Source organism: Marmota marmota, unplaced genomic scaffold, assembly GCF_001458135.2.
Source record: "Marmota marmota marmota unplaced genomic scaffold, marMar, whole genome shotgun sequence".
NCBI classification, from domain to species: domain Eukaryota; kingdom Metazoa; phylum Chordata; class Mammalia; order Rodentia; family Sciuridae; genus Marmota; species Marmota marmota.
The window spans coordinates 54,096,796-54,110,564 of NW_025999900.1; the positions used below are offsets into that span (position 1 = coordinate 54,096,796).

Below are 13,769 nucleotides of genomic sequence, written 5' to 3' on the forward strand. Positions count from 1 at the left end.
AAAAAAAGTTTTCTTACTATAGTATGCTCTATTTTCCTGTTGCATTTTTCTCAAATAATTACAATTCAGATTTAACTGGTTCTTTCATATCATTGTTATCTTCTGAATTTTTTTGTTCATTTTGTAATATCAGATGGCAATTTTATGCTCCTTTGTGGCCCCACTTTCCTGACTCAGCCTTCATTTTCTGTAGATATGTTAAGATTTTCATCCTCCCCTTTTTTTCTTCAAGTATCTTTAAATGGAATTGTTTAACATCTTGAGGTGTAATTAGCATACAATAAACTGCTCAAATTTAAACTTTACATTTTCTGACATACAAACATACTCATGCAACCTCCACCATAAGATATGAATCATCTCTGTTGACACCCAATTCAAGTCTTCATACATGTACTTTGTATAATAATGTCCATCACATTCCACCATCCTTGCTAACAGAGATATGAAAAATTGTGGTATATATGTGTATTAAGAATTGTAATGCAAAAAAACAAAGTACATGTATAAAGGCATAAATTGGCGTAACATACCTTATATACAGAGATAAGAAAAATTGTGCTCTATATATGTAATAAGAATTGTAATGCATTCCACTTCTGTTGTGTATTTATAAAAAAAATATTTATAAAAAAAATAAAATAAATTAAAAAAAATAAAGATACGAATCACCTATGAAAGTCTCTGCGCCTCTTGGCCCTTTCTCCTTCTCCTTCCTCACTGCTCTACTTTGTAACTCTACAGATGTTGGAACTTCTCCAGGATGTAACCAAGTAGAGGGAAAGAAGATGCTGAGGATGGTGGAACAGTGAGAAAGAGCAAGGGTCCATGACTTTGTGGAGATGCTGACAGCTCTGCATGGCTGACCTCGGAACCTCTTTTCAAGAATACCTTGGCTTTTGTTTGCTATGGCCATACTTAACTCTTTTCTATTTTTTCTTTTTGTGATACCAGGGATTGAATCCAGGCCTCAGACCATTCTAGGCAAGTAGTCTACCACTGAGTTACATCCCCAGCCATATTTTGGGGGTCTGAGAGGAGTAAGTGGGGATTAAATCCAGGGGTGCTTAACCACTCAGCCACATCCCCAGCCCTTTTTGTGACAGGGTCTCACTAAGTTGCTTCAGGTCTCACTATATTGCTGAGGTGGGCCTCAAACTTGTGATCCTCCTGCCTCAGCCTCCCAAGTAGCTGGAATTATAGGTGTGTGCTTCTGCACCCCAATTTATGGCAACATTTAATTCTTACTGATAGAACTTCCCTAAGTTTTCCTACATCTAAATCAATGAGCAATCCTACTGATAATCTAACAGGCCCATTCCCTTTCTACCCTTCCTATGGCAAATGCCTTTGTTTAGGTCTATGTTCTAGACTAAGTCCCAGATTACAGCACAGACATTCCTAACTAGTCCCCTATTGCCTATAATCGTTGAGGTCTTGCCACTTCTACATTACATTATAGGTGAATTTTGTAAAAATGTACATTTGGTCCTGGCATTCCATTAAAATTTGAACAAGATTTCCTCATTGTAACATGCTTTTTTGACTAGTTACATGCCTATTTTTCAAACCTTCTCTCTCCTCTCCAGGTAGTATGCGAAACTTTCACCACCAGCCATTGTTGTTTTTTTGTTTTGTTTTGTTTTTTAGTTGTAATTGGACACAATACCTTTATTTTATTTTTATGTGGTGCTGAGGATCAAATCCAGTGCCTTACATGTGCTAGGCGAGCGCTCTACAGCTGAGCCACAACCCCAACCCCAACTCCTCTGCTTTGACCAGGTTATTCCCGCTAACCAGAAAATTTCTTCTAAAGTCTATCAAAAGTCAGCTTCTTTACCTTCCCTGTTCAGGATCTGCATGCCTGCCCCTATGGATCCAGAGCTTTAATGAAAGCATTTATCATAGGCTACTCTGATTGCTTATTTACATGAACTGCCAGTTGGATGAAGAGTTTCGTGTGTATCTTCATCTCCCACATTATCCAACCTAGCTCTTAGATCATAGTGTACTTTCAAAAAGGGTTTAAATGAGTTAAGATGATCAGTTCATGTTTTTCCTCCTGGCTCCATTTCTCTCTTCACAAGCCATAATCAGGTTCTTACTTTCTCCAGGGTACTGTTAGCTTTCATAAGAAAGGTAAAGCTAAAGAAAATATGGACTTAAAACCTAGGAAAAAGATATGTACACAAATAACCACAATGAGAGACTATGACAACTGTCATCTTCACCCAGTTACAAGCAAACTCTAGGACAGTCTGGAGAAGGCAAAGGTCATTCCAGCTTCATGGAGGAGGTGGCTTCTGAACTACAATTTGTAAGATAAACAGGATTCCAGTACATAAATATGAGACAGACCTCGGACACAAAGACGAAAGGGTGTGTGGCATGTTCAGGGCACGAGCAGTAGTCCAGTGTGGCTCCAGAGTAATGTTAACAGGATTAAATCATTTTTAAAAAGTGGAGGATTTCAGAGAACTCGGGAAAGCTCAAGAATTCAATTTTTCCCCCAGATTGAACCCTTGGCCTTACTCAAGCTAGGCAAGCACTCTAACACTGAGCTACATCCCCAGGTCAAACTGTTTTGATTTTCTTCAGGGAGAATATAAAATCTTAAGAACATTCAGTGCCTCTGTCACGCTTAACACCATCTTTCCTTTCTGCTTCTTCTGGTGCAGAAGGGTACCTATTAGCCACCTGTCTGACCCTCTCCCTTTCTGTCTCGCCCCCACCCTCCAATTCCTTCTCCCACTTGTCTGCAGTACCTGGCTTCTGGAGTTGGAGTACTTCAAGAACCTTTTGACAGATTTCTTTGGGGAATGAACACAAGTTTTTATAACTACATTTTTAAAAACCTCTCATTTCCTTGTTACAAGAGATCAGAAAAAACAACAAAAACACTGAAGGTGACGTCACTATAAGAAGAGTTCACAGGCAGGGTAAAAACATCATTTCTCCCTTTAATCATCCCTTTGTGCCTGGTGAACCCATAACTCACCCCACATGCAGTAAAACACTGGCGTTCCACATACCAGAGCCTCCTTGTAATATGGTGGGAGGGTAAAGTTTCAGACTCTTATCTCCTGCCTTCAATCATAGTTTCACTTTTCTAATCTCATGAGACTATTTTCCAAAAACAGGCAGCATATAATTTCTCACCTGGTAATCTCCTGCTGTAGCTGTAAAACTGAAGGCACATAAAACACCACTCCAAAATAGACAGTAGGTTCCAATGCATATTTATCCAGTTGCTTCTTCAAAGGTTTCTCCAAATCTACCCATCGGCGCTGATTTTGCTTGTTGTAGTACCAGAGGCTGAAGTAAGTGACCTGGAAAGACAGAAGGTCACTGAAGGAGGCAGTAACGCACAAAAAGATTCCAATGACTTCAACTGTACCAGTCTATGACCTGGGACCAAGTGGCAGCAGTCTCCTATTGCCTCTCTCCTCAGAAAGGGACAACAGCAAGACCTAATGGGACAAAAACTTATCTCTAGATAACTTGTATTCAGGAATTGGTGGCAAGAGTCAATTGCAGATTGTTTCTTCAACTCTGAAAAAAGGAAACACATTTATGGCTATGTATCAGCATGCAGTGGGTCCTATGTCATGTCACAAACAGGCTTTAAGGACAACAAAAATTACTAAAAAACATTATGCTTAGTGTTTTGATTACCAAACTATCAAATCTATCATAATTAATATTTTAAAAGAAGCATAACTGGGGTTCTACCCAGGAGAACACTGACAAAATAGGGTTAACCCAACTTTTCACTAGTCACAAATTTGGCTTCTGTAAACAAATTATATAAATTGAAATTTTAGCAATATAGAAAAGCTGCAACTGTCCCAAGATTAGATAGAAATTTAATGGGACCATAATGCTTTAAATTAAAGTTTAATGTGGAAAACAAATTCTGAATTAATGAGCAAAATGTGAAAGTGAATTCTATCACACATAAACACACACATAGGAAAAGCTGTACCTAACACAATAAAATAACAAGTATTAGCATTTAGATTTCACTGATTGTGTAATGAAACTGTCAAGTTAAATCAGTAAATAGTAGCCCTGGGCCTGATCAACCTGAAAGCGTACTAAGACACTTAAGAGTTGAATGGCAGCCTCAGACCACTGCTAGTGCTTACCTCAAAATCAATTTACAGATCAAAGCCATTGGAAAAAAATCACACCTTCACTGCTTAAAACTCCAGAGCAAGACTGTCAACTAGAACTTTGTGCAAAGGTGGACATGTACCGTACCTACACTATCCAATAAAGCAGCCAATACCCACAAGTGGCTACTTAGTACTTCAAACATGGTTAGACCTCTGAGGAACTATATTTTTAGTGTTATTTAATTTTACTTTGCTTGAGTTAAATAGCTGCTATCATACTACATAGCATAGCTTTAGAGCAACAAGAAAACCTAGAATACTCAGGTTATTTCTCTGATCTGTAATCCTCATTCAAATAAAAAAATGAACTTTTGCCCATGCCTGTAATCCCAGTGGCCTGTGAGGCTTAGGCAGAGGATACCAAGTTCAAAGCCAGCCTCAGCAATTTAGTGAGACCCTGTCTCAAAATAAAAAATAAAAAGGGCTGAGGATGTGGCTCAGTGGTTAAGTGCCTCTGGGTGCAATCCCTGGTACCAAAAAAAAAAAAAAAAAAAAAAAAAATTTTTTTTAATTTGCTGGGGGAAAGATTATACAAACATACCCTTAATATTTATTTTTTCTTAAAATGTCCTACAAAGGAATTATCTTTTCTATCAGTCTAATCAAATAAATTCTACAAGAAAGAGGAATATGAACATTGTCCCTTTATACAAACACACTCCTAGAATACTTCAGGAATATAGTAAATTTGGTTTAATTATAAAAAAATGAATATTCTCTTGCTTCTTGGTTGCCACCTCAGGCATCACATATGAATAGAATATCCTGAACATTACAATGCACCAGGTTTTCTTCCATGAACTGTAGAGATACTGTAAATCAAATCACTGCCACTAACTTTCAAGTGGAAACTTCAATCTGTTAAACTCCAAAGCCAGTATTATCTCCAAGTATTTTCCCTCAACCACCAAAAAGCTACTAAATTCCCAGGTAATTCTTTTTTTTTTTCTTTAGAGAGAGAATTTTAATATTTATTTTTTAGTTTTCGGCAGACATAACATCTTTATTTGTATGTGCTGCTGAGGATCGAACCCGGGCCGTACACATGCCAGGCGAGCGCTACCGCTTGAGCCACATCCCCAGCCCTCCCAGGTAATTCTTGCACAATTAGTTTGAAAAGCACTGCAGTGTACATCACCGTCTTCAGCATTATGCAGGAGAAACTCACGCAAATGACACCCTATGCTCGAAAAGCTGCACGGAAATCACATTACCATAACCAAAAGTACAAGTCCTACTAATTATTTTCCAAGGTTGTGATTATGATTATAAATGATCACATGTTATTTGTACGGATAGAATATGTATCACATTAATAGAAACAACTACTGTTCCTTCTACGAGGAAAATGTGCTCATGAGAAAAGGCTTGATGCTCAAAAGTTCAAAGTTCTGGGTTTAATTTCCAGTAGGCACTGGCTAGCTATGAATTGGAAAAGTCCATCAGTCCAATTCAGTTTTCATACATAAAACAAGGTGATACCTCTCTCAGAACTCCATCATGAAGACTAGGTGGCAAAAAATACATGAATACATTTTGCTATAGAAAACTAGTGTATTTTTAAGAGATTATTTAGTTTCACTCATTTGGCCAAATACCTACAAAATCAATCGACTCCTCCCTCCCAAACTTTCTTAACTGTACTTATGTATTGTATGGGGTTTTATTTGACTGGTTTTTTTAGTACTTTAGCGATTGAACCACAGGTGCTTAACTGGGCCACATTCCCTGGCCTTTTTATGTTTTATTCTGAGACAAGGTCTCCCTAAATTGCTTAGGGTCTCACTAATTGCCTTCCAAGTAGCTGGGATTATAGGTATTCACCACCATGCTTCACCATATGTTTTGTGTTCCATCTTAGCACTTAAGTTTTTGGACTGAACTTACCATGGTAGGTCAATAATGCATAACACTGTTATGCACTTAATTCCACAAACATTTATTTTTTTTCCATAAACACAAAGGCCTTGACAATAGGCCCAGGATAAGAATCCCATAGGATCAAAAATTGTTTGGGCTCAGCGCGGTGCTGTGTGCCTATAATCAAAGTGGTTCAGGAGGCTGAGGCAGGAGGACTGTGAGTTCAAAGCTAGCTTCAGTAAAAGCGAGGCACTAAGCAACTTAGTGAGACTCTGTGTTTCTAAATAAAACACTAAACAGGGCTGGGGATGTGGCTCAGTGGTCAAGTGCCCCAGAGTTCAATCCCCAGTACTCACTCTAGAAAAAAAAAAAAAACTGCTTTGGTCAAAATAGAATGTCATCGCTTTTATTCAAAATTAAAAGGTCTTCAACAGGGGTTTATGGCTCAGCAGTAAAGCACTTGCCTAGCATGTGCGAAATGCTAGGTTTGATCCTCAGCACCACATACAAATAAATAAATAAAATAAATATAGTTTAAAAAAAGATCTTAAACATACTTTGTATAATTACTTTTTCCTTTTAATACAGTTGGACTTGGTTCAAATAAAAAACATTTTAAGAGGATTATAAAACTATACATTTATTGTGTAATTTGTGGTTGTGTCATTCATGAACAGAGTGTTAACGACCAAAAAATATCTACTTAATAATCTGTAACATTCTAAACTAAGGTATGTTTTAAAAGAAAAACTCTTAAAATGTGCTTAGTTTACTTTAGCAATATATCAATTACTCATGGAACAGATGGATAGAAAATCAAATTCACAGACAGATATATTTGTGAAATTGCATCATTAATTCTTCACAAACTTTACATTTTAGAAAGAAGTAGCAATGACTTTAATTGTGCAATTAAAAAGAATGGTGGGGTTAGCCAATTATTTCTTGATAAGCGATTTTAAATATGAGAGTCTAAGATTTGGGACATTTGAACATTCAACCATTTTATACTGTAGTAAAGTATTTTCTGAGGCACTTGCCCTTTTGTTCAAGTTCTATCTCAAAAAGAAGTTAATGCCAGACATGGTTGTACACACCTATAATCTCAACAACCGAGGAGGCTGAGGCAAGAAGATCAGAAGTTCAAGGCCAGCCTTAAGCAGGCCCTAAGCAACTTACTGAGACCCTGTCTCAAAATAAAAAGGGCACGGGATGTGGTACAGTAAAGCATCCTTGGGTTAAATTCCTGATACCAAAAAAAGAAGTTAATTTGGGTTGGAAGTGTTCCTCAGTGGGAGAATGCTTCCTCATCTAGGACGTGCAAGGCCCTTGGGCTCAGTCCCTACCATCTCACACCACACACACACACACACACACACACACGTCATTGTTAGCCAAAATCAAATTCATATCTTGTTAAATGCTTCCATATTTTTAAAATCACTACTAGAAATGTTTATACACAGGTAACAAAATCTCACATTATAGTCTTTGAATTCAATACTTTCTTAGATTTCTATACATACTTAATCAAGTAGCAATATCTGATTCCATGAGATTTTATGACTAAGGCATCATTTGTTTTTGGGATGAGTAGGCAGAGTCTGAATGTAAAATACTGTGATTAAATTCTCATCAGGCAGCCTGGCACAGTGGCACACACCTATAATCCCAATGGCTCGGGAGGCTGAGTTGGAGGATTGCAAGTTCAAAGCCAGCCTCAGCAACTTGGCAAGGCCCCAAGCAACCCAGTGAGACTCTGCCTCAAAATAAAACATAAAAAGGGTTGTGGATGTGGCTCAGTGGTTAAGCAACCCTGGGTTCAATCCCCACACCAAAAAAAAAAAAAAAAAAATTCTCACCAGGCAAATAATTTTCTGACTCTTTCTTGTTTGTCTTAGATAAAAATCTTTGAGAATCTGGGTAATTAACTTTCCAACTTAAAAAGGGGGATGTGGTGGGGATAAGGGTCAAAAAGAGAATACTTCCTAACACACTCTATTGGCCAGCATTACCCTAATACTAAAAGCAGACAACAGAAACCTACTAATAAACAAAACTATAAATATGTATGGATTGCAAAAATCATCAACAAATATTGGCAAACTGATTCATTTATAGGTACATTTATAGGATTCTATACCATAATCAAGTGGAATTCATCCAAGGAAGGCATAAAAAAACAACCAGTGAAATACTGCATACCATATTACTAACATAACAGAAAACCCACCTTGTCACATGATCATCTCAACTGATGCAGAAAAAGCACAAAACACAATACCCTTTCATGATAAAAATAAAAATCTAGAAAATTAGAAATGGGAAAGAGTTTCTTTTTTTAATATTTATTTTTTAATTAGACACAATAGTTTTATTTTGTTTATTTTTATGTGGTGCTGAGGATTGAAACCAGGGCCTCAAACATGCTAGGCAAGTGCTCTACCACTGAGCCACAACCCCAGCCCAGAAAAGAATTTCTTAATATTATGAAGGGCATTTATGAAATTCCAGAGTTAACATCATACTCAATGGTGAAAGACCAAAAGCTTTTCCCCAAGGTCAGGTACAAGACAAGGATCCAATGTTCATTACTATTATTCAACACTGTACTGGAAATTGTTGCCAAAGCAATTAAGCAAGTAATAAAAGGCACCCAAACTGAAAAGGAGGTAAAATTATCTCCATATACAAGTGCACAGGTAGAAAATCTGTCTTGGGCTGGGGATGTGGCTCAAGTGGTAGCGCGCTGGCCTGGCATGCGAGAGGCACTGGGTTTGATCCTCAGCACCACATAAAGATAGATAAAGATATTGTGTCCACCTAAAAAACCAAAAAATAAATATTTGAAAAGAAAATCTCTGTCTTATATAGAACATCACCCAAATTCCACCAAAAAAACTACTAAACAAAATAAACTCAACAAAGTTGAAGAGTTTTTCATAGAAATGAAAAAAAGCCAGTCTTCAAGTTCATAAGAAATGGCAAAGGATCCCAAATAATCAAAACAATACTGAAAAAGAAGAACAAAGAAGACTCATACTTCTTTATTTCAAAACTTACCACAAAGCTACAGAAATCAAAACAGTGTTGCCATGCAATGGTGGCATGCGCCTGTAATCTGAGTGACTCAGGAAGTTGAGGCAGGAGGACTGCAAGTTCGAGGTCAGCCTCGACAAATCAGTGAGGACCTAAGCAACTTAACGAGACCCTGTCTCAAAATTTAAGAAATCAATAAAAAATTAAAAGGGATGGACATGTAGCTCAGTGGTAAAGTACCCCTGGGGTCAAAAATAAAAAACCAGAGCAGGAAAGACGATATCAAGCAAGTAGGGCCAGGGTTGTGGCTCAGTGGCAGAGTGCTCACCCAGCACATGTGAGGCACTGGGTTCAATCCTCAGCATCACATAAAAATAAATAAACACTCAAGAAGCTGAAGCAGGAGCATTAAAAATTTGAAGCCAGCCTGGGCAACTTAACAAGGTCATGTCTCAAAATTAAAAATAAAAAGGACTGGGGGTGTTGCTCAGTGGTAGAGTACCCCTGGGTTTAATCCAAGTACTGGAAATAAAAAAAAAAGTAAGAAAAAACTGTAGAATAGGAGAAAATACTTGCAAATCATATATCTAATAAGAGTCTAGTATCTGAAATATATACAGAACTCTAAAAACAACAAAAGACAGACAACCCAATTTTAAAATAAGGATTTCAATTATTCTTGACAGAGGACACACAAACGGTGAAGAAGCACATGCAAAGATACAAATCATTGTTCACAGGGAAATGCAACCCAGAACCTGATATACCACCTTGCACCCACTAGAATACCGATGAGAAAGGAGTGTTTGTCTAGCATGTGCAAGGGCCTGGGTTGAAACCCCAATACTGCAAAAAAAGAAAAGACCATGAGTGTTGGTGAGGATGTGAAGAAATTGAAAACCTTAAGTATTGCTAATGGAAGATGGTTCAGCTATTGTGGAAAAGTTTCATGGATCCTTAAAAAGTTAAACACTGAATCATCAAAAAATCCAACAATTTCACTCAGAGGTATATACTGAAAATAGGTCCTCAAATATATATGTACTCATGTTTGTAGCAGGACTATTTTCGATAGCCAAAGGAGGAAACAACTCAAATGACCATCAGCAGACAAATGAAAAAACTAACTGTGCTATATACATAAAATGGAATATTCAGCCATTAAAAAAAAAAAAAAGGATGAAGTACAGGTACATGCTACAAAATAAATGAAGCTCAAAAAATCATTATGCTAACCAAAAGAAACCAGACTCAAAAGCTTAGCTAGGCACAGTGGCTCATGCCTATAATCCCAGCAAGTAAGGAGGCTGAGGCAGGAGGATTTCAAGTTTGAGGCCAGCCTCAGGAACTTATCGAGGCCCAAGACAACTTAGCAAGACCCTGTCTCAAAATAAAAAATAAAAAGGGTGGAGTTGTGGTAGAGATAATTGTGCCTGCCATTTAAACTACAATAAAAACAAAAGTTAAACAGCATGTGGCTCCTTTTCAGAAAATATGGTTGACTAAGTATAAATGAACTGACATTGACTTTGAGAACAAAATTATTTGATAACTGAGCTTTTGATTCAGAGGAAAAGGTAGTTCACAAATTTGAGCTTGTCCAAAAGGTGCAAGTACTCCAAATCACAGTTCTTTAAGGAGACACCAGCTATTATAAGCAGATCCAAATCCTGACAGAATGTAAACCTTTTCCTAATTCCAAAATTATTTCTTGTCTATTTTAAGAGTCCTGTACTATTTTTAAAGCAGAGCAGAAAGACACAAATTAACTGGAGGGTTTTTTAAGCCACTGATGCACTGGGTTTGATAAAAATCCCATATAAAATTGCAAATATAATTTTATCCTGATACCCTTCTTAGAGTAGGGTGAAATCAGAAGACTTTTCATCAGGAAAGAGAGAGGAGATAGTCCCAGATAAAGTCTATCCCGGGTAGAGATCATTTAACAAGGGTTGTTAAAGAGTATTAACCTAATTTGAGCCCTGAGCTTACCTCTACACCAAGCCTGTCATAAATAATGAAGTACTGTACTTCTTGCTTTTGACAGATAGCAGTGATCACAAAGCAAGTGGCTTTTATTCCTTTTCTGTTTAATTTTACTCCATGTTCTTCAATCCTTGATCAAATAATGAACTATCTATTTTATAGCCAAGACATATATATAACACCATGACACTCACATATAAATAATACATATAAATAATCACATATAAATAATACTAAAATAAATAGAACTCAAAAAAATAACAATCAAAAGTAATCTTGGGCTGGGGATGTGGCTCAAGCGGTAGCGTGCTCGCCTGGCATGTGCAGGGCACTGGGTTCGATCCTCAGCACCACATAAAAATTAAAAAAAAAATAAAATAAAGATGTTGTGTCCACCAAAAACTAAAAAATAAATATAAAAAAAAAGTAATCTTGCTCTTCTACTTATACTGAATTTTATCAAACTAAAGTTCAAGGAAATTAATTCCTTGGGTGGCCAGATTTTTGTTATAGAATTTAGCTATCAGGAAAGGAGATAAATGAAGTCAGTTTCAAAGACTTAATGAAAGGCCCAAGGCATGAGATGGAATCACTACCTATACAAATGAACTGCTCATATCTTTTCTACTTACAGTCATGGACAATGAGAAGCTATGACTCTGAAATACAGTAAGACAAAGACAGTTCTTTAAAAACTATATTCTTCTCAGGCTGGGGGGTGTGACTCAAAGATAGAATACATGCCCAGCATGTGTGAAGCCTTGGGTTCTGTCCCTAGCACAGCAAAAAGAAAAAAAAAAAAAAAGTGTGTTTGTATGTGTAACTGAAAAATGGACTAATGTCTTAGATTCATCTGAGCATTCAATAAATACTGATTCAACACCTACTGTGTGTCAATCACTATTCTGGGTAATAGAGATGCAGCACTGAATAAGACAACAAAATTCCAGCTCTCACAAAGCTTACATTTCTGTAGGTAAAGAGAAATAAGCAAAATATATGGTACACAAGATATTGAGAAGTGCTACAGAGAAAGACATTTGATTATAAGATTAAAGCAATATTAACATATTTTTAAAGAGTAAACTAGGAATAAGTAGGAAATTTTAATATACATAGACAAAATTTTACTTCCCAAAGACAGGCAGAGGCAAATGTGTTCTATGTACTACCATATAAAAGGTTTTTTTGTTTATGACCCACAAAACTAAGGATAAACCAGACCCTCTCATTCTTCAATCATTTCACTTAACCAGTTTGTTCTATTACGGGATAATTTCTTTTTCTTTTCTTTCTTTCATCTTTTTTTTTTTTTTTTTTTTGGTAGTACTAGAGATTGGGATTGAACCCAGGCACACACTCTATACTACTGAGCAATGTTTCTAGATGTTGTAACTTAACACTATGCAAAAGTGAGAACTGAAAAGAATCTTTAGTAAAAACTGTTTATTTTTCCTCAGTCACTGTTTTGCAGGGGAAGGGCACTGTGGACTAAATCCAGGGGTGCTTTACCACTGAGCTACATCCCCAACCCAGCTCTTTCAAAAAAACAGTTTTTTGGGACAGGGTCTTGCTAAGTTGCCCAGGTTGGCCTTAAACTGGTGATCCTCCTGCCTCAGCCTCCAGAAATGCTGGGATTACAAGCATGAGCCATTGTGCCTGGCTGAGGGCCATTTCTTCTCAGTCCAACAAATGAATTAGAGATTTTCTCTGAATTAAAAATCTCATAAATTTGGGTCTCTCTGGGCTTGCCTGTTAGCTTGATTCACAAATGCCTAAATTTTAGGGCACTGNAATAAAACCTTTAAAAATCATTTCATTGTAAAATCATGGCTGGTCACACTGGTTTTGAGGTGGCCTTGTTGGGGTTCTGTTCTCATGTAGGTGAGCCCCCTGGAGGGGGTATTGGGGATTGAACCCAGGGGTATTTTACCACTGAGTTACATCCCTAGCATTTTCTGTTATTTATTTTAAATTGCTAAAACTATCCTCAGACTTGCAACCCTCCTGCCTTACCCTCCTGAATCACTGGAGTTACAGGCATGCATCACTGCACCTGGCTAGAAAAAAAATTCTTTTTTCTTTTTTGCAGGGTTGGGGGGTACCAGGGATTGAACTCATGGACATTCAATCACTGAGCCATACCCCCAGCCCTATTTTGTATGTTATTTAGACACAGGGTCTCACTGAGTTGCTTAGGGCCTCACTAAATTGCTGAAGCTGGCTTTGAACTAGCCAGCTTCAGCAATTTAGTGAGGCTTCAGTCTCAGCCTCCAGAGCCACTGGGATTACAGGCGTAAGCCTCTGGCCCTGGATCTCCAAGTTTTATCAAACTCAAATCTTAATTATTCCCTCTATCTTATCTCACCAAAGACAGTGAGTAACATGAACAATATTTCTAGATGTTGCAACTTAACACTATGGGGACTGAACCCAGGGGTGCTTTACCACTGAGCTACATCCCCCATCCCTTTTTATTTTTTTGAGACAGGATCTTATTAAGTTGCTAAGGATCTCACCAAGTTGATGAGACTGCCCTCTCAATCCTCCTGCCTCAACCTCTCATGTCACTAGGATTACAGGCGTGCATCACCACACTGGCCCCGAGAATCACTTTTGTCAGATTAAATTTATCGTTGTCTTGTACAACATAAAAACAGTTTTGATGCTGGGGGAAAAGGATAATAGGGAGATAAAGGGAATTAG

The 13,769-nt window shown here is 37.4% G+C and overlaps 1 protein-coding gene across 1 annotated transcript in view; it reads right to left on the minus strand.

Moving 5' to 3' along the window:
* The window catches only part of Ptpn21 (protein tyrosine phosphatase non-receptor type 21), a 76,471-nt gene that overhangs the window by 46,556 nt on the left and 16,146 nt on the right, over positions 1-13,769 (minus strand). The window contains exon 3 of the mRNA XM_048799526.1: positions 3,160-3,329. Coding sequence (XP_048655483.1) covers positions 3,160-3,329 — 170 coding nt within the window. The remainder of the gene's footprint in view (positions 1-3,159; positions 3,330-13,769) is intronic.